The 22,384-nt window shown below is 37.7% G+C and overlaps 1 protein-coding gene across 2 annotated transcripts; it reads right to left on the bottom strand.

Annotated features, from left to right (window-relative positions):
• Window positions 1-726: 726 nt before the first annotated feature.
• EMB1873 (porphyromonas-type peptidyl-arginine deiminase family protein) lies at window positions 727-20,785 on the bottom strand. Of its 2 annotated transcripts, XR_605707.5 has the most exons (11): window positions 20,311-20,785; window positions 19,660-19,773; window positions 19,490-19,585; window positions 19,320-19,404; window positions 12,753-12,808; window positions 12,564-12,642; window positions 9,627-9,761; window positions 6,735-6,970; window positions 5,063-5,150; window positions 1,344-1,502; window positions 727-1,023 (listed from the first exon to the last, which is right to left on the bottom strand). XR_605707.5 is itself a non-coding variant. In XM_008806207.5 (10 exons), the coding sequence occupies exons 1-10, from the start codon at window positions 20,401-20,403 to the stop codon at window positions 919-921; spliced, it is 1,158 nt and encodes a 385-aa protein (XP_008804429.2). In that variant the 5' UTR covers window positions 20,404-20,785; the 3' UTR covers window positions 727-918. The 2 variants fall into 2 exon arrangements, 1 of the variants encoding a protein (XP_008804429.2); XM_008806207.5 differs by lacking the exon at window positions 5,063-5,150.
• Between the last annotated feature and the right edge of the window lie 1,599 nt (window positions 20,786-22,384).

Consider the following 22,384-nt stretch of genomic DNA (forward strand, 5'->3'; position numbering starts at 1 on the left):
TTGAATTAATTTCAGAACAACTTAGAATTATCAAGCTCACCAATTAGGCACATGTTCAGCTCAGTTTGAGATTGAGCTTGAATTGAGCTTAAAACAATGGTAAACAAATTAAACTTGATCCTGAAGTCTAAAACGAAATTAATTTCAAACTAAGCTTAATAAGACCAAAGCTCGATCAAGCTTAGCTCATTTACACCCCTAACTGTACCTTTCATTTCCCGATGAGATCTATTTTGCATATGATATAGTTGTAAATATTTTGAATTATAAATGAGTCATTTCAACTTAAATTGCGAAACAAAGCACCAAACTTTATAGCTGTAAGGAGCCTGCACTAATGGAAAACCTGGGGAAACATAAGAAACTGCCATAATAATCATAGGGCGATGTCCCAAAAACAAAGGTGAAGGCCACATCATGGCTTTCATTATCCAAGCTCAAGTCAGAAATTATTCACAAAATAAAATCTCACATTCACATTGATAACAACAAAAATGATCACATGAATGGACATAAGCTAAAGAGGAACTTATATGCATAGGTTAACTTAGTGAACTTTGATGGTGCGCTAGCGTGTTCACGTCATGACATACTAAAAAATAAAGTCCCATATGCAACATTCTGCAATTAGTAACGTCCCATATAGATTGCTCGAAAGGAGCTCCAAACTCCATGGAGATCTAACCATCTGCAGAGACCATTTTCATTATAAATTTTAGACGTATATGATTATGATGTCCCTCAAAAACTGCAGCAAACCCTTATTAAATGATCAATGGTGGAGAATCTCTGACACTTCATAATTTTCAAATAAAATGAAAAGTTCTGTTCTTTGCTCATTATCATGCCTGATACATAATGAAGAGAATAACCTTTATTTGGCAAAACGGTAAAATATTTGAATCATCCACTTCAGATCTAATTCTTCACGCCCATGCAAGGAAATGCTGGCTGTTGCTGGGTAATGCAATGAATATTTCCACCTCCGAGACAAATTTCCCTTGAACCTTGAATCGTTACAACCTGGGGGGCCAACCAATTTATAGATTATTTTGAACATATGAACTAAATTTGTAGAAATCAAAAAAATATGAGACTTATGCATCTTCTCAAGGGAACCATAACAATTAATTAAAGGATAGCTAAAGGATCAAAAAAAGATTGAGTGATATCCTTTGGAAAACCATATCCTTTGGTATGTTTTAATTATATGAATAAAACAGCAAAATAAAAAAACCAAAATCTCCAATAAGACTTATATTACTCATATGAGTTTCTTACCATAGAATCTCTCAGGTCACACAGGAAAATAATAGAACAGCAAAATAGAAATTCTATATTACCTTATGACCTGGAAATGCTGATTTGAGGACATTATAAGCTTCCTGGTCCCTCTTCTCATCACCAAATGCTGGTGCTATAATTCCACCATTGGCAATGTAGAAGTTTACATAAGAAGCCGCCAACCTAGTGCCTGCCAATCTTGCTTTTGCATCCGCCCCCTGTAATGAGTAAACTGTGGATACTCAAATTCCACTAGATTGATGGCTGGAGCATTTAAATGATAAACCTTTCAGAAATAGAAGTAACTGCAGAATAGCACAGTCTGAATTACATATATTTTACACCATCTCCATATACAAGAGTTTGTGCACGAGACAATCTCTCCTTTCCAACTCCCAAGATAATTTAAGTGACTTTAATCTGAAATTAAGTTATTTTTTCTTTCCTCGATGTTTCCTTGAAACAATAGAGGTATCTTATGAATATATCCCTCCAAGAAATGGGATTTATGTTTGAATTCGCCTGGCGGTGCATCATGTAACAACCCAGGACCTCACCTATAATGGCTAGTCGGAAGGTATTAATTGAGTTCCTTGATCCTGTATAAGCACCCCAGTTCTCTTCGGCGAATAACCGATGTGAGACTAAACACATGCTCGCACGGGTCCTCACATACTTTTTCCGTTCAAGCTCTGACGTCCTCGTCAGGCTAATGGTTCAAATCCACTCAAATCTAATCACAAACACCATGATAGGTCCGTGGTCAGCCTCCATGAACCCGGTTGTAGCATCCCCTAGTCCAAATAGGCTATGGGCCGAGTTTGCTCTGATACCATTTGTAACAACCCAGGACCTCCATGAACCCGACGGTGCATCAGGCCCCCTGCCCCTTGCTCGTAGTCTGGGAAAAAATGGATTATCATTCTCGAAATTAGAAGAGCGCATCTCGGAACTAGCTATCAAGCATTGAACAATAATAAGGGCAATAAATTTAGCAATATCCATACCACAACTATTGTGAGACCCTGGAACTGGGCCCGGTCCATTTGACCGGCCCAGTCCCAAACCTTAGCCTCACGTGCAACGCACGTGAGGCAACGGGATGGAATTCCTTCCATCCCGAAGAAGGAAGCCCTGTTTTTAGGGCTTCCTCTCCTTCTCCTTGAGGCCACCGAGGAGAGCCGCCACACCAAGAAGAGGGAGAAGGGGGGATCCTTCTTCCTTGGGCTGCAGAGAGGGAGAGAGAGAGAGAGAGAGAGAGAGCCGAGCAGCCACAGCACGGACAACCCTTTCCTCCTCCGTTTGCCGCCGGAGAAGAAGAAAGCCGCCGGATCTTCGCCGGGGCTGAGGTAAGGTTCCTAACTTCATCTCTCTGTTAAACCATTTGAAAAAAGAAAGAAAGAAAGAAAGAAAATAATAATAATAAAAATAATAATAAAATAAAAGGAGGAGGGTGGTTTACGGGTATGAACCCGAATCACAACCCGAACCTGGGGTGCTAGACACTTCTGCAGGGTCGGCCCTGGAAGAATGTTAAAATTTAAGTTTTATATATATTGTGATTAATTTTAAAAGAAAATATGATTTTTGGATATTAGGTTCTGCGAGGAATTTGTGAGATTAATTGGATTTGTTGTGGATCGCATACAATGTAAGTAATGAACTGCCTTCTCTAGACTCTTCATTTATATAATATTATTTTTGCATCGAATAAATTGTTAATGAATTTATATGTGATTTATGAATTTTACGAGATGATGCTTTGAATGAAAAATGGATATGTGAATTGGAATAATATTTTTCGGACTATTGTTATATTACTGTTTTTGCATCGTATATGCATATTTAGATCGAATTATGATATATCTATTATGTTACAAAAGAATTTTGATGTGCATCAGATTTAGAACTCTCAGCCTGGCTATGTTCTGGACCCTGCCAATAGGGGGTTATGCATTGGCAATTCTGGCCCCACCACAGGGTATAAGTGTGGTATTCTGACCCACTCCGCAGGGTATAAGTGCGGTATTCTGGCCCACTCCGCAGGGTATAAGTGCGGTTCTGTTTCTGGCCTAGCCACAGGGTATAAGTGTGGTCGTAGCTAAAGGCTGATGAGATGAATATGATTTGTTTCGAATCAGATTTATGAATATGTATATAGATATTTGAAAAATACGAATTTTAATGAATTTGTGCTTGAAAAGGAATTGATTATGTTATTATGTTGATTCATCGTAATTTGTATTTATATTTTATGTTGTTATATGAATTGACTAGTTAAGGTGTTTATTACTTACTGGGCTGTCTAGCTCATTATACAATTTTTTGTTGTTTTACAGATTCTGAGAACTAACCTAGGAATTTAAAATGGAAGAGCGACTAGAAAAACCGAAGCACAAGTTATCCTAAATTAGGCTTTATTTAAATTGATGTTTTATCTTTATTGTTCCGCTGCGTATTTAAAACTGTGAGACTATATAATTTGGGTCAGTCAATGGAGTAAGATTGCATTTATTTCAGTTGAATTATTTTAGATATATATATATATATAATTGAGATGTTTGGTTAAGATGCCTTGCATGCTCGTGGGGAGAGTTTCCTACGGGTGTGCGGCGGTTGGCGCGGACCCCCGGCTCGCGATCTCGGGCCGGGGGCGTGACAACTATCTTCTCTAAACTACTGGTGTAACAGATCAATCAGGCCCATACCCATTGGTTGGTCATAGCTTCAAAAATAAAAGCCCCATAAAACCTTTTCTAAGCAATTACAGACAGCTTTTCCCTAAATTAATTCAGAATTAGAGAGACATGACTGCAATTACTATCTTGCTCCAAAAGTTGCTAATGAAACAATAGGTTGAGGATACGAAAATTAGAAGTAACTGAGGTTTAAAACATAGGATTTCTGCTGTTCAAAAAACTTTATCTGAACTGAGTGGTTCAGAAAATCTGGAGGAAAAGGAATCAAGACCTGAGGAAATGTTAATTTCTAGAGATGAAAATTTCATTAGCAAGAGATTGGATTTTGTGAAACAAATAATATCAGAATTGAGGGCTAACACAATGCTTTACAGAGTTTCAACAAAAAGATCTAAGACATAAAGAAAAAGGTCTGATAAAGTATAGGTACTCAAGGGTAAGGATTACTAGGAAACAATATACAAAAATATATGGAGTGGATGAAGAGTCTAGTAGGACATTTTGCTGATATCTGCTATGTTTATGAATGAATCTGATATAAGGTTTGACAAATATAGAAGCACATGGAAAAGAAAAGAAAAGAAAAATTAGACTAAGAGAAGTATGAGCCAGAGCTGGAGAAGAAGAAGAGAAAGAGAGAGCGAGAAGGGGAGGAAGGGAAAAGGAGCGGCGGCGGACGCTGGCGGAGGGCCGCAGGGGGCCCGCAGCTTGCCGACTTCGCTTAAAAATTCCAAATTTTTTTCTGCGGCCTCATCCCCTATTCTTTTGAAATAGGGGATACAGCTGCGGCCTTGGCCTCCACCGCCCCCCGTGGCCCTCCATCGGTGTCCGCTGCCGCTCCTCTCTCCCTCCCCCGCTCGCTCTCTTTCTCTTCTCCTTCTCCAGCTCTGGCAAGTTTTCTCTCTTAGTACAGGCCCGGCAATGCCCGTACCGACTCATACCGCCAGACAACTAGTACAGTGCCCGGTACCGGCACAGTAGACCTTGCATAATATAGCATATCAAATTATTATATAGCACTTCAAGTCACTGCACTGGCAAGAGTCAAATGAAAGAAGAAATATTAGAAGCATCGATACCTCAAATCACATCTTGTCTTATCAAATACTTGCCGCATACGGAGACTTGTCAGATACTTTTCAGATATATGTTATCAAATATCATATTCTTCAAAACCAAAAAAAAAAAAAAAACACATCAGATAGTTCATGGATACACTCGAGATATTTTCTTGATACATCCAAAAATGAAGAGAAGAACATTTGCTTTCCTTTTTCAATGTTAACCTTGAATTGTGAATGGTCAGTTTTGGAAACTATGATGTCTATAGAATTGAATGATAACTAAATGATGAGCTTGTCGAATTTGATGCTATCAAAAGCATGTTTATGGATGTTTTCACACACGCATAAATGGTCATATATAGTATAAATATAGATACACATATGTCTATGTACCAAATATATATGTTTCTTTTACATGTCCTAGCTATATCATGTCCTATGTTTCAAGATTTGCCTTATTAGCATTTCCGTATCTATTGTATCCATATGTGCATCCATGTCCATGCTTCCTAGCTTGCCACAAACCATTCTGTGGACCAAATTTGCCAAAGAAAGAAGCTATAGGCAAAATAGTAGGTCTCTGAAAACACACTAACAACTCAGACAGACATCCCAAAAAAATTGTTTTTCACTATTTAAAGCAATATTGCGAAGGTATTTGCAAAGCAAATAAGAGGAGTTATTAAACGATTTTGTTTCCCCGGTATCTCTCCAAGTGAGTTTGATTAGGTCCTCAGAGTCTAAATATGTGATAAGACCATGTCCTGTTTGATCTATGATTAAGGGAGTCTAATATCGGAACAAGCATGTAACTGTGGAAGGTCTTCTATGAAAATTCAGTATGCATATCAGTATTCTTTATTTCCTACAATTTAAGCAGCTTATATGAACTCTCAGATGGGTTTCACCATGAATTACGAGTGACAGCTCAAAAAGGTGGGGAAGTTGATTACTTCTTATTTCTTAGGCTTGACGAGATGTTCAATACCCAAAAAGTAATAATAAATAAATAAAACAATAAAAATCAAATGGAATCAAAATCATGCAGGGGGATAAGACATTGATGGTGCTTAACTAAAAGTAGCAAAGAGAAGATAATATATGATGCATAGGAAGTCCTAGTAAAATGCTTGCTCACTTGGTTCAAAAAGCACCTACACTCCAAATATGCCCATGTATAAAAACACATTAGCAGGGTGCATCCTGTGGAGGCTCTATGAACACATGGATACTTTGTGCTCTTCTCAGTATTAATGTGAATATCAGGAGAATCTAGAAAAAAAATTTCTTCCACATGAAGCTTAGAACAAGATAGCCAAGATGAAAACATTCATCACATCATCCTTTTTTTTAAACTAAGTGACATCGTGTACATTCATATAGTTCCTTTTCCATTAATAACTGATATGTGTATCAAGACAGAGATGCCACTAGGTTTCATAATAGAAGGATTAGGCTCAAATCAAAGAGGTAGGAACCCAGGTCAACTCTTGCTTGCCCTTCCAATATGTTCGTGTCTGTGAGTGTAACCTAATTAAGAACAGCAGAACAGATTAAATTCCCTAATGCATCAGCTTCCACTCATATAAACAACTCAAATCAGCTGAAGGCATTTATGACCACTGGCAAGAAATAATTTCAACTTAATACAAAAGCATCGTATATTAGTTAAAACCATCTCACTAACCGAATTATCAACTCCGTTTGCTTCTTTCTCTGTCATATAAAGCGGCCCAGGCACATGGAGTTTGATTACGTCTATTTTTCTACCAATGGCATCAGTAGAGTTGGAGAGAACTGTCAAAGCCTCAACTGACCGTTTGTATTGAGGATCCAACTCATCATCGGTCCATGCCAAAAGCACCACTCCAGGCTTAACAAAACAACACATATTGTCAACATGACCATTGGTATCCTCATCGCCTACAAAAGTTATATAAATAAGAGCTTTACAAGGATAATAAAGGCCAAAAGGTTTGTTATACAAGAGAAAATGGAAAAAAGACTTTGTTAACAAATATGTAAACAGAAATGAAATCCAAGCCATGTTTAAAAAAAATCACAGGAAAAAGAAAAAAAAGAGTAAAAGGTAAGAGAAGGAATCATTTTCAGATCATATGAGCAAAAGACATAATATAAAATGTTGTATGGGGGATAAGTTATAGCCATAAACCAGGACATTGAAAGGCTGCATGGTCTGTTATCATTTACAGGTTAACAACATACACGTGGGGAAATTTGAAAAAAGATAGAAGTCATCGACATTGATAGACCTTTAGGGAGAAGGAAAATTTCCGCTACGTACATGCTTTAACCTATATTCTATATTTCCCTCTTGTTTGATTGATAACATAAAAATGGTAGTGCAAGAATGCATATCACAAGGAGCCCAGGGATCATAACTTGTGAAACCAGATTTAGCACACAATTTCAAACATAGGAACTGAAAACAATGTAAAAAGCATTTAAAGTGAAGACTTCATGCTATGCTTGACTGATAGAACATACCATGAAGATTTCTTGTACTTTAGCAATCATAAGAGAGAGTATGTTGGCAAATATAATCAGCAGTACTATAGTATCAGAAACTATGCAAAACAATAGAGTGAACAAAAAAGCTCATGTTTCTTTTTTTTTTTTTTTTGGTAGAATGTTTCATTTATTACTACTATTATCCTTTCCCTTTTTCTGACAAGAAATCAGAACTCCTAACATACAGAAGCATATTATCAAGAGCTTGGATATCACAGAGATCTAATAGATAGAGTATCATGTTCTTAGAGTACTTCCATAGATGCTGCCGTTCCTACTTTCACATGTCACTATTTTTATAAATGGAATGCTCTCTGGATTGTGAATTCTCTGGATTTTCATGAGCCAAAGAAGCATGCGAAGATAAACTATCACTTGCTTTGTCATAAATATTTACCTACCTATGTTTAGAAGGATATCCTCATTATACTATGCAGCCAGTATCTAAAAGTTAGGAGGGTCGGGTGCTGCAGGACCTCAGATGCAGTGAACTCTAATATCAATGGAGGATTTCTTCTAAATGTGATAGTCAAACCTTCAAGCTAGATCCCACATAGACTTGAAGACTGTGCAACGTCCAGCTGCCTATTTGTAGCTGATGCAAGGTTTTTAATTCAAACCACAGAGATTTGTTAACATTCTGAATCCAACCTCCCTAGGACAAGGATATTCACAGTCTAGGGGCCTTCACATTTGATATTGCAAAAGGAAGATAGACAATAATAGGAACTAGAGAGAGTAGTAAACTAGGCCAAGGAGTAACCTGGAACTACTAATAATTGAAAAGAATATGTGACAAGAAGATTTATTGGATAGTGGACCCATTATTTCTTCCCAACAAAAACCCAAAGGAAAAGACTAGCTAGATTTTATGCTACAAACTAACTGGTCTATGTAAGCAAAAGACTCAAAACTAGAAAAATTAATTACTATAAAAGGAAGAAAAGAGAAAAAGAATCCCCCTAATATGCTGATGTCTGGCCTTCACTCCTTTCAACACTGTTGAGTCTTTTGTATCCTCCAGAGCTGAAGGAAGCTTCAATTATTTGGCCATTCACTTCCCCTGACTTGAGCTTTTTACTAGTATAAGATGAATGAATCAGAAAATTTCTGATGATTTTGGCCCTGGAAGGAGGCGTGTCTTATGGTGTCTTTAGGGTAGGCTGACTAGTTTCATGTCTAATGTGAGATTAAAGAAAACTCATGGAAAATTTGCAGAAGTGCCAAAAATCACGAATTCTGATGAAGTTTACCCATTGAAGAGGTTCTGGAAGAAGAACCAGGTGGCAACTAACTAGCTATCCAGTCCAAAGAGAGAGGTAATAACCAGCAGTGCAATTAAACATAATCTGATTAGCTGTCTAAATTAAGGCCCTAAACTGATTGGGGCTTGTCCCGCAAAATACAGCTACTTAACAACCATCTGATCAAACTGATGGTCATTGGCTAGCCAATAGTTTTCCTGGGGAATGGTGATGCTAGATATCTGTGAATGGTCATGATTTTAAGACACTTGGAATGTCAGGATCCAGTGGTATCATGTAAATCGATGTTTGGCCTCTCTGTGGAGTGTTGAGAGGTGGGATGTCTACAAGTTGTAGGTGGGGAAATCTTATTATAACTGTTAAGAGTATTATGGTATGCATCACCACATTCTTGTGTAATTGGTGAACACTATGCATGGGGCAATTAATTGAATAGCTTTATATACTGGGTCCTCCATCCTCGCCAACCTATTAATGAGTCACCACATCCAACTCATTTTACAACACTAGCACCTAAAATTTCATGGACATGTATGCAGCTTGTAGTTGGAAAATGCAGGTTTAGTCTTTTCATTTCAACGTTTCCAGTTGATCAAGAGTTGAGCAGGATATGTCAAAATTGTTGATCATTTATTTTTTTCTTTCTTTTATTACAAGCTAATGTTTAGCAGAAGCTATTCACAATCTCAATTTTACAGATAACTTGTCAACAATGAGTTTGAACTCAGAAAATTGGAGTTATGAAAAAAGATAAAATATAAAGAATAAATATTTATAGTTACCATAAAGCCCTCTGGGCAGCCAAATGACTTTTCTGACCCCAAGATACATCTTTAGCTCATCTTCTATCTCTTCTCTACTCATATCAGGGTTTCGATTTGGGTTCAATAAACATTCCTCAGTTGTAATACAAGTACCTGTTGAAAGATAAGTAATAGACATAAAACATGAGAGCCTTTCAAATAGAATCTTCACAATATGTGAATAATGCTAGTATAAGGTATATAATCCAGCCTTTGAAGACAGTCCATGACCTAACCAAGACATCAGTTATACCATCTGAAAGGAGTGTTCCTCTAATAAAGAAAAAAAAAATCATTTCTTGACTGCCTTTTATGTCCTTACACATGTTCAGTCCTATTCTAAAGGTAAACTCACAACTAAACAAGTAGCAATTTTAGAGTAGAGTAAAAATATTATTGTAATGGATCAAAAATTATTTCAAAAGAATGTATATAATGCTCATTTGGGAGCTTCTGATCAAATACCTTTTAATAAAAATTGGTACCATTTTGATAAACTTCTTGGCGAGCCCGACCCCAAATAGTTGGGAAAGAACTTGATGATTATGGTATAGTACCATTAGGATAAAATATCCAACTTCAAATTCACCATCAGGGGTGCTAATAGGTAAAAGACCCCTGATAACAATACAACTGGGACCAGCTGCTTAAGCATCTTGATATTATTTTGCAACAGGACCTGACAAGGAAAGGTAAATGCAGAGGGGGGAGCCATTGTGTTGAGTGTTATGCACTTGAAGAACCATGGAGAAGATTGGGAAGTTCAAGTAATCTTCAAAGAAACATAAGAGAGTAGGATATCAGAGAAAGGCCCAGTAAGGAACACACAACAACAAACCCGACAAAGACTACTTGGAGATCAAATAGCGGAACTTAACATCCAGTCCTTTGTTTAATTGCCATTTTATGTTTCACTCCTTTACAGGATTTTATATTTAGCCCTGTACACAGTTAAGCCTGTGTTTTGCATACAATTTGGCTGTTCTATACACAGTTGTCCTGCTTTGTGTGCACACACAAAGAGGCCAGGGATTAAAATAAAATCTCCATCAAAATTAAGGGAAAGCATAAAATTTTCAGTGATTAAACATAAAATAGCAGTCTGACCAAGGGGTGGACCTCAATTACCCCGACCAAATACGCCAAAAGCTCAAATATAGACATTTTTTAAGAGTTATCATTGTATTAGGAGTTTCCCTCAAAAAAAAAAAAAAAAAAAAAAATCTGTGTATTTTAGGATCAAGTTGTATGGGCTTTGCATATTTTTTTTAGATATAGCTCGTTATTCTTGTTTGAGTAGGAGCAGTTTACGTGAGCAATATGGATGGGACCTTCAGAGGCTTGCTCACATTACAAAAGGGTTTAAGAGAAAATATCCTATTAGAAGTATATGTTGTACTTTAAGATTCTCGCATGTCTCGTTAGGTGCTCTGCCTGGTGCTTTAATGTAGCATTGCCACTTATATGGGTCAGATTTGTGTAGTAGATTTGTGTGAGAAATATTCAAAGATGATAATGCATGGGATTGATAGCTGTGAGAACATGGCAGTGCTAGATATATGATCCACGTACACATGCGATTATACAAGGACTATGCACAGGCAAGTCATAGACACTGATGCACCCATTAGATTTCTCTCACTCTCCACAGCCTCCCCTCTATCTCCTCTTCACATCTCCAAGCAACTCCACCTCCCCTGTTAAGCCATGCAGACCCGCCTTCCATCACTAATGTTGGCATCATTCATACCCCGGACCTCTTAGTAGTCTTTATCTTGGAACCTCACCACCAGGATGATCTCCCTCCAACCCAATGATAAGGATCTTACCATGTTAATTAATCCATCTACAATGACCACTGCAGGTGCCCATTTGCCCCAACCAGCGAACTCTCTCCCCTTTAATTGCCCTCAAGAGCGTCGATCCCCCTTCCGAACATAAGGCCTTTAGCCTTGGTTAAATTACAGAATTTAGTGATTAAATAATCTCTATCAATATTACAATACTGTTTGTGCTAATATATCAACATATCTTAGTTTATAGCAGCTGAAATAACACTAGACAATATTTTACATGTCTCATCTTGAAAGTGTGTGATCAATATTCAGACCAAGTGAAATCCTTGGAAAGAAGAAAGATGGACGGAGCATAAGTTCAACTAAGCATGAATTTTATAAGCCTATTTGACAAAAGAAAACATTAAAACACTATTTAGAAAGAGACATATCCTATGTTGAATGCGAAAGATGAGAGAAGAAAGAATCAGAACGAAGAAGAGAAGGACGAACCCTTTGTTTGGTACGAAGGATGGATAGGGTAAGAAGGATGGATGAGGAAGAGGATGGATGGGAATGATTCCCTCAGTTTGGCATAGGAATGAAGGATAGGATGGATGATATTTATATGATATTTTTACTAAACCACCCTTGGATAAAAAAGAGTGAAGTGTTAAAGTTTTGTCAAAAAATTAATGAGGGGTAATTTTGCCAACGTAGAAACCCATCCCTCACATGCTTCATTCATCCTTCCTTGCATCCTCTCAAATTAGGAGGATGTAAACTGGTGGGCCAGGATGGATGGACAATTCCTCCTTTTCATCCATCCTTTCAAAATTTTTTGAACCAAACAGTTGATGGGGGCCATCTATCCTCCCTCTCATGGCCCCAACCAAACACAGGGTAAAGATCATGACATTATCGAGCTTATGCAAAAGATATATGCCTATTTTTCTCACATGCCAAAAGAAAATCAATTGCCTCTATTTCTGCAAAAGATTAAGCTCATTTCTTTATACCTAGACCAATTGTTTCAATTCTATATAAACACAAATGCTTGGGAAAATAAAAGAATAGTAAACAACCACAACAATATAAAGTTTCCAAAACACCCACATAAATGTCATAAGTAAAAAGTTACCTTCTCCATCTACATGAATGCTTCCACCCTCAAGAACCATACAATGCGGAAATCTAGGGAGCCTCTCCAACTCCAAAATCTAAAAGTAAAATTGTAACAGAAATGAACACCAAATATAGGCAAGCATGCAAAAACAAGTTTATAACTACTATTAGAAACCTTATGCCAAAAGAAAATTGCTTCACTGACCTTCTTGGCAACAAGAATATCAAGGCTCCAATCACTATAACAACCTTCCTCTGCCTCTGGACAAACAAAATAGACCAAATAAATCCTTTTATACTCAATGAGCACACCATAATGATATATGAAGGGCAACTATCGTGGATTTGCATAATTTAAAATACCAAGTGATCATCAATGGATAATGTAAACTGTAAAGAATGAAACCAATTCTAATGGTGAATTGTAGGTTTCCTTCCATCTCTTAGACAATTTCCATTTATATTACACAATTTATCTTAATTTTCTTTCACACATTATATGAAGATAATATGGTTTTTTTCTAGGAAATAAATTTATTAAATTGCCCTAGGCCAAATAAATCCTAGCATGTCCATATGCACAAGATCTTGGAGGTGTGTAGGGAAATCATTCAAACAAAAACAAAAATAAAAGAAAAAAAAAAGAAAATACGATTCCCTCCCTCCATTAGTGATTCTTATTCCATGCAAGAGTTTAACTAAATACTCAAAAAATGGTTTTAAGTACTCCGAGGAATGGGAATACCAAGTGACTAATAGGGTTTCATAAGAAATCTCCTGATGGAGACGAGAACCCTAGTGAACCTGAGCAAAAATCAACCCTTTTTCTGGATTATGCTACATCACTTCTTTAGTTGGATCCATCGGAAGTGGCAGCAACCGTAGATGATTCAACATCGAAAGAATTTGCCTGAGCCTTGTTAAGACCAATTACCTCCTTAAGCTTGTTAAGCATGGCCTCAAGATTCAACTTGAGAAGAGAATGAGCCGAGGCTGTTTTGATGAGGTTAACTTGTCTGGAGGCATCTAAGCACATTCATTGTAGTGTAGGAGTTGCATCCATGCTCTTACTACCATGGCTTCTTGGTGCAACAGCAGGACCATTGGGCGACAACCACACCTAGAGAGGGAGGGGAGGAGGGAGCAAGGAAAGGAACAGAAGTGGAAGATGGATGGGTTGAAGCTATACTAGAGATTGCAGGCAATGTAAACTAATTAGATAGTGGAGGAAGAGATATTGTCAAGGTTCACAATACCGGTATGTGTTGCCCCGTATCAGGCAATAATGTGTTGAATCGATGAACTGATACTCAGTATAGGGTTGTAGTAAGTCTTGGTATGCTGAATCAATCTCCGTATTAGGTGTACCAACACTATACCAACATGAGATTAGTAATGAGATCCGATACCAAGACTAAAACCTTAGATAATATGATTTAACGCATAAATCATAAGGTGCAAATATTGAATTATAATATCAAGCAACTAAAGTGGCACAAAAAAATGCTGTAATGAAGTGTTGTTGCCGAACTTAAATTCTAGTTGTGAGCAAAGTACGCACAAGGTAGGTAGAATCTTTCACCATAGTTTTGGAATTAGGATAATCAAGGTATTCATTTCTTAAATACACATGATCTTTTCCATTTGTTTCTCAAAGCTAGTTGTTCTTGTAAAATTAATGTCTTTTTCCACTTGTTCTTTTGTTGTATGGAAGTTATCCTCAAGTCTCCATGCTAAAATAACTAAAACAATGAGTAACTTTAACAAAAAGAAATAAAATTATCAAAAAATAAAAAAAATAATGTAATCAATTAATTATAGAAAAACTAACCTACTAATTTTTGATATCATGACAATTGTCCAGCATCAGTCAAGCATTTCACCATTATTAAATAATTTTTCATGAATATTTTGAGGAAATGATCATAACCTTACTTGTACCATGGAACCAATCATTTTATCGAGGTTTGCCGAACTAGTACTGAAGTTTGCATCAGCCAGTGACCAGTTCGGTATGGTGTCGATTTGTATAGTACCAACCGAGGTACATCGGAGATGAAAGATCGGGAGAGGAGGGGAGAGAGGGAGAAATCCTAACCCTAGAAGGAAAACCAGGAGAGAGAGAGAAGATGAAAGGCTTAGAGAGGGAGAGAAGGAGGGAGGGGGGAAGAGGGAGGGAGAGAGGTGTATCGAGGAAGAGGCAATGGTGTCGATGTTGATCAAGTGTGATGGCGTCATCTTCAATGTCGTTTTAGAACGACGAAGAAGGAAAGGGAGGGAGGGAGGGAGGGAGGGAGGGAGTTTATGGAGAGAGGAAAGAAGGAGAAGGAGCAGGAGGAAGAGAGAGAAGGTTGGAGGGAAGGAGAGGGAGGAGAGAAGAGAGGCATACCTCATTGGTGGTAGCAGTCGATAGCCCCAAACCCTAACCCTAACCATTGATTGGAGCTGCAGATGTTGGTGAGGGCTCTCATGGCATTGATCAAGGATGACAACGTCACCTTTGGCATTGTTCAAGGAAGATGGGGTGGGTCGGCGTTGAAGGAGAAAACGAGAGAGAGAGAGCGAGAGCAGTCAAAGCGGCCGACGGGTCGTGGGGATTTTATAAGCCGAACCAACCTGAACAGTCCGACCATCCCGATTTCGTATCGGTTCAATTTGATACGCGCCAAACCATCCAATTCGGGTTGGTTCGACAAACTCAGCAATAGCATGTAAAAGTGCTCATATATTGAGTGATGTCATTGAGAAATTATCCACAAACCCATATGTAATTGTTAGTGCCCACTGCATAGTACTCTTGTCACAAACCCCAAGATCAAAGAAAAACATACAATCTTCTTTTTCTTTTAGATATGACATCCATGAAGGATTAAAAGAAAAAGTCGATAGGAACATCTCCTCATCGCTACAATCATCCCATTAAAAACTAAATGGTTCCTCACATGAAAAGCCAGGACTATTTGTGAGATACAGGGCTGAAGTCGGCAGCCCCAGCCGACTTCAGCCCCGATCCTGATATGGGAGGAACCGGACAGAGGATCGCGATGGCGATCCTCTCCGGCTCCTCCGGGGACATTTGGGGCAAGGCACCGCGGGCATCCCGCGGCACCCCCCCCCCCCCCCCCCCGGTCACACCGCGGCCAATCGCGGCCACGGATCGCGCTTGACCGCCGCGATTTTTGCAGCGAAGAGCCGTTACGAGGGGGTTGATAAAAACCCCCATTTTCTCCTCAATCGGTCACCTCCGAGCCCCCTCTTCTTCCTCTCCTCCCTCTCCTCTTCCTCTCCTTCCTCTGCTCCTGTTCGTAGTTTCCGTTTCCTAGTTGGAACCTGAAAAAAAAAAAAGAAAAAAAAAAGAGATGAAACCCAGTCCAGACCCAAAATCTGAAATCCAGTTCAGACCCGAAACCGGAACCCGAAACCTGAACCCGTTTAGCCAATAAATAGAATTTTGCAGATAAGCCCTTGACAGTATATTATTTCACAAAAGAGTATTCTGTAATTTATGTTTGATCCCTATAAGAAAGATTATTACATAAGAGTCCCCAAATGTATTCGATTGGTCCCTCCACTAAAGTTTTATTATAAAACAGTACCCTGTAATTAAGTATTAGCCCCTGCAATGCATAAATAATCCATTAGAGACCAACTTTGGAGGCCCTATTGGGCTGGATCTATGTAGGCCAATTGGGCCGTGTCCGATATGGGCCCTATCGGGCCATGCCCATTATGGGCCAACTCTGAGCCCTGTTGGGCCATGTCCAATAGTATTACTTTTGGTTTTGCTTAGCTATGAAATTTATAAAGAAATTAATTAAATGTTAACAGGTGAACCTGATCCGCCTACCTGAAGTAGGAATTAAGCGAGGAGAGGTAAGTAACTTAATGCTTCCAAGTGCATTTTTCTAAATTATTTGGTAAAATAATTATTACTGGATTAAATTTTGAAATATGTTTTGTATTTAGTAAAATGGGTCTGACATGTTAAATTTTATTTGAAAATCATGTTATATGCTTTGGAATCCGTGAAATATGACTGTACAGTTTATGAAATCTATTTTTATTTATATGCATTCTCAGCATGGCTATGATCTGTTCTATTCTGTTCTGGCCCCGCCAATGGAGATTATACGTTGGACCTGCCGACTTGTAATCTGTGAGGAACCGGTTTCGACACCGCGCCACCGGTGATTAGAATAGTGGTTTCTGGACACCGGCTGCCATCGATGGGTAAATATAGTGGATTTGGCACTTTTGTGCAACACCGGCCGCCATCGATGGATAAATATAGTAGATTTGGCACCTTGTGCGACCCATGCCACTGGGTTACGTGGCCGTAGCCTATTATGTTGAGATTTTGGTATCAGATTTTTGGAAAAATGATAATAAGTTTTGAAAACAATAAAACGATGTTATTTATGATTTATTCCAGACATTTTTCTGTATTTTGATCTGATATGCTCTGACCCCACTTTGGGGTATTTTGTTGCTTACTGGGCTAGTATAGCTCATTATTTTATTTTCTCTATTTTTCAGATCCAGAGGCTTGATCGCACGGGATTGGGGAGTGTGTTAGATTTTTCGATGATTCCTTCAGTTATTGGCATTTTAGTTAGATTAGTTTGGACATTTGAATTATGTTGGCATATGCTATTTTGAAATTTTGTAAGACTGCTTTTGAATAAATTTAAATAATTATATCAGTTTTGAACATCTGTATTTGCTTTGATATGATCCGATGCCTTGCACGCCTGTGCGGCCCGCCGTGCGGGCGTGCGGCGTCTGCCGCGCCTCGGGCTCGGGGCGTGACACTATTAAGAGTGGTTAATAGCTTCAAACACTTATAGGGGCTATTGCAGCCTTGTTACCCAAGGTTAGTTTCCCAAGTGCTGTAGCTATTATTCTATTCAGGTATTTAGTTACATATTAGTAGTAGGTTAACCTAAAGAAGGTTTTCTTAGCAAATAACAGAGTGCAACTAAAGTAGGGCCTAAACTGGACTGCACTGGCAGTCTCCAGTACCAATAATAAGATGCATATGATTATTTCATACTGATAAAGTTTTGAGCCATGAAAATTACTCTCAGGATTTACACATACAATCCTATGTGCACATATATAAATATACACTGACATGCATACTTAAATAAATACGCACACACAGCTCAATAATCAACATCAATGTATACAACATGCTTCTTTCTCTTCGAGTACAACAAGAGTTGTCAAAGAACACAAAGGAGGTTGTAGTAAAACACTGGTTATAAAATCCAGCTGAGATTAGCATCAAAATAGGCTCTGACCTTGAGAAGAGATGGAAATACAAGAAGAGAGTGACTGGTTATCCCTTTAAAGCTATCATAGACTAGCGAGTGATTTGGGGTAAAATTGAAGAGCATTGGCAAGCCAAAGAATGGTGAATGCACATGGCAATAGCATAGTGCAAGCACAAAGAGCACGGACAAAATGGACTCATTGGCAATGGTACATCTAAAAAGGATTACGTTGACTTAAAACTGCTTTCCAGTAGATGATAGTAGGAAGAGCTTCTCTGTCAACATGAAGAAACTTTTAGTTAATGTCCATCGATGTGCTAAAAGTGTGCATATTGATATATATGTTGTGATAACAAGTATCAAAGCCCAAATTGTAGGAAGGGGTCCAAGGTCTTTAAGTCCAAATTGAAATGAAACATGTCATTGCAATTCTGCATGCATCACCACAAGGAATAGTCATATCATTGATACAGAGCAAGAGAATAATGTTATCATTGGAAACAACACCAAATCAAGGAGCATAATTATCATATTTGTTTGATAAAAGAATACAAAGGATGATGAGCAAAATGCTTAAACTGGACATTAGAAGTTTACCGAGCCATAGATAGCCCGATGAAGGTGACAACTTTGTGGAAAAGATGCCCAAGGTGAATAGGACATACAGGCTTCACTCAGCTCATTGTCACAAAAAAGTTTCACAACTAATGAAAATAGCAACAAGATCAGTAGCCATGTTCCCAAAAGTGCGAATGCCTCATTGTAGTCAATCTGATACTCCTAAGTCAAAACCCAAGACAAGTTTTTATAGAGTTCTAATGGAACAGTAATGCATAGTATACTTTCTAGGCCTACTTGAGGTGTTGGATACTTTTAATGCAAGAAAGGTGATAAAGTCCATGGAATGGTGCAGGGAAGAGCAAAAGTTCTCCATCACCCTCTGCAAGGAAATCTATGTCATGGTAGGTAGAGCTATAGAACAAATGTTTTTCTTTTAAAAAAAAGAAATAGAAGTATTAGAAAATCCATGAGAAAGGGTTATGTGGGGTAAAATGCAGTCTTCTCTTCTGTCAGTTATCTAAATAGTGAGCCAGCCCCTCCAGAATTCTGTACTTACCGGGCCTAGTCATGATAAAAACAAAAGGAGAAGTTCGTACAGGGAGTTCTTATGGAACAACATCAGGTGGCTATTATCAAGCTTCACTCCACCAGTTTTAAACATGACACATGCAAGCATAGCATGTTTTGTTATTTAATAGCATTCAGCACTGCTTCACAGTAAGTGGTTTTCCATTTTTTTCCTTTTCATTTTCTCACTTAGTTTACTATTTTTTGTTATAATAATGCACTTTTATTTGCCTTCACAGTTATAGGGAATGCGCAGAACACTAAGCACTATAATCATTAACTCCACAGTGAAATCAAAAATGCACGAGGCCAAGAAAAGAATAGTGGATAAAAACATAAAACCAGGGAACATAATCTAAATTCCATACCACCCCAGCAATTAAATGTCCAATCAATGCCTGCAACTTGCTGCTCTTGGGATCCTGAAATTGGTTTCCTGTCTCGTTGAACAAACTAGTGTCCAAGAAATTCAATCTGTGCTGCAGTACTATAGCATATATGCAAATAATAAGATCTAAGTGGAAACAAAGGAGCTCACTGTAGGTCCAATATCACGAAACCAGGCATCATTCATGCTCATCTCGACCACCCTGATGTTGTCCTTACCGTGCAGCAACCCGTATGCATTTGTGTACTGAAGCATTAGAAGTATAAGTGATGAAAATGAGAGAAAACCATGATCACTGTTTACGAACTTCATGCACAAACCTGAGCAGCGCTTGCACATACGGTAACCGGCTCAAACTCTGAAATCGCCATGGCCACTGCAGCATACACCCTCTGAGCAGGAACTGCATTATCCCGCCAATTATCCATGCGTTCCTGAAATTCACATGAAACACCAAGACTTCAAAATTTATCAATGAACTAATATGAGTACGTACAGACAGCCGCCGCCATTGCGGGCAACTCCTCTTCTTTTTTTCTTTCTTTAGAGACCACATCAAAGAACTATCCACAGTAAACACAAGTATATCATCAAAAAGACACAATCTTTTCCAGGTTTCTGTTAGGTAAACACATGGTCATCGGGGTACATCAAAGATACTAGACAGACTGACGCAAATTCGGTCTTTTTGGATTCGGATTTCAATGTCCCACGTATATAGCGAATCCAATGGACCGAATTGATGAAGAATCACTATAAGTTCAGGCCTTACTAAAACTAAAAGGGAGAAAAAGAAGATATTAGAGATCAATAAACAAGTTTAAGGCATGGAATCCTAAAATTTCAAGAAAACCTACAAATTCCAACATCAAGAATAGAATCAAAAAAGTCCAGGAGACATCCCAAGGAGGGAGTTTTCGACCTTGAAAAAAGAAACAAGAGGCAAAAGAAAACAAGGGCGGGGTACTCACAGGCCAACCCATCCAGCACTGGTGATGGGGCTCCCACTCGGCGGGCATGTGGAAGCCCAAGAGGGCCGGTTTCCCCTCCAAATCCCTCGCCATCCCCTTCCCTCCCCTTGCCCTTCACCTCTTTAGAGAAACTTTGTTTCCAACCAGGACTCCCTGGAGAAGAAGATCGAGGACTGGAACGAGCACTGCGACACGGGCCCGCCTCGAAGCCTAAAAACAACAACAAAAAAAAAACCACAAAGAACCTTAGAGTAAGGGGATCATCTCAAAAGTAATGATTACTTAAAGAGCGCATTACGCAATAAAAACGGCATCTAATTGTGGACTTAAATCAAAGAACGACGCGACAAAGTGGTAACTTATCCTTTTTCTAACATCACATCTTGGAATGCCAAGAGGAAAGGATGGAATCTTTCCTTCGGGCGGGCGGGTATCTTCTGTCGCCGGAACAAATTAATGATTTCCACATGCACATGCGCATGCACCACAACATAGTGACTACTTTACTATTTTTTACTAAAATTATTATAAAATAATATATAATTTTATTCCGTACCAAGTAGTCGGGCTAATATTTATTAGAAATTTTTTTATTGATACCTTTCTAAATATCAGATTTTGCATGAATACTCTTCCAAATTAATATTTATATGTATACCTCGTAAAATTCTATTATTATATAAATGCCCCTAATATAATGATTATTCTAACAGGATAAAAAAAATCAAATTTATATTAATTAAAAATAAAAAAATTTAAAATTACACTATTGTCTCTATCTTCTTTCGGGATCGTGATCTATTTGCATGTCTACCCATTAAGGGTATTTTAGTCATTTTAATTTTGAAACAGTTAATTTTTTAACGTTGTTAGATAGCATGGGTACATATGCAAAAACAAAAATAAAAAAAAGCTAGAATAACAAAACAAGTGTTTTACGAGGGTATACATGCAAATATTAATTTTGGAAGAGAATTTATGCAAAATTTAATATTTAGAAAGGCATTCATGAAAAAATCCTATTTATTAATTTAAATTAAAAATATTGCAGATTTTATTTTAAAAAATAAAATCTAAAATCAAGATCTTATTGAAGGCTAAATTACGCTAGCTAGTTAGAGATTTTGAGTCGGTTAAGTTCCCCATTCTTCCTTGATGAAGCATGGGGTGTAATAGTATATTGAGTCCATAATAAGATTGTGAACATGCTCTCAAATCATAAATTGAGTCGGTCTAAAGTTATAAAGATAGATTAAATTTTCGTTTGATCTGGCTTAATATTTTATCTGACCCAAATGTCTATAACAAAGATTCGAAGCCAAACTAACTTAAGAAAATACTTTTGTAATACATGGAGGTAGGTGGTTCATGATTCAGGTATTATATATTTCTTATAGCAACATTTTGTTTTGATTGATTAAATTATTATTTGATCTAGCTCATTCAAAAATCCCACTCAAATTTTTTAATAGAAATTCAAATATGGACTTAACTAATTATTTTTGTAATATGTGGAGATGGGTGCTCCATGATTTGGGTATTAAATATTGCTCATAGTGATTGCAATATGTGGATGGCAGGTGGGTGCAATGGCATCTTAGAACTTTCCACATGCAAATGTACTGTAATATAGTTATTACTTTACCATGTTTCACTAAATTTATTATGAAATAATATATTATCTTATTCGGAGAGAAAATATCAACTAGTTGAGCTGATATTTATTAATTTAAATTAAAAATTAAAAATTTGATTTTTAAAAATAAAATCTAAAATCAAGATCTAGTGGAAGGTTAAACTTGCTAGCTAAGAAGTTGAGTAGGTTAAGTGCGTTGTCCTCTTTGGATGGAGCATGGGTTGGAATACTACGATTGAGTCCTTGATAAGGTCACATATTTGGTCAGGGGTGATTAGATTATTATTTAAGGCAGGATTAATTTAGGCAATATGCTCTCAAATCTTAAATTGAGTTGGTCTAAAATTAGAGAAGATTGATTAAATTTTTGTTTGATCAAACTCAGTATTCGATCTAACCTGAATGTCTATAATAGAGATTCGAACCCAAACTAACTTA

This window comes from Phoenix dactylifera, chromosome 2 (assembly GCF_051530095.1).
Source record: "Phoenix dactylifera cultivar Ajwa chromosome 2, Ajwa_hap1_PhDact_Kaust_v1.1, whole genome shotgun sequence".
NCBI classification, from domain to species: Eukaryota; Viridiplantae; Streptophyta; class Magnoliopsida; order Arecales; family Arecaceae; genus Phoenix; species Phoenix dactylifera.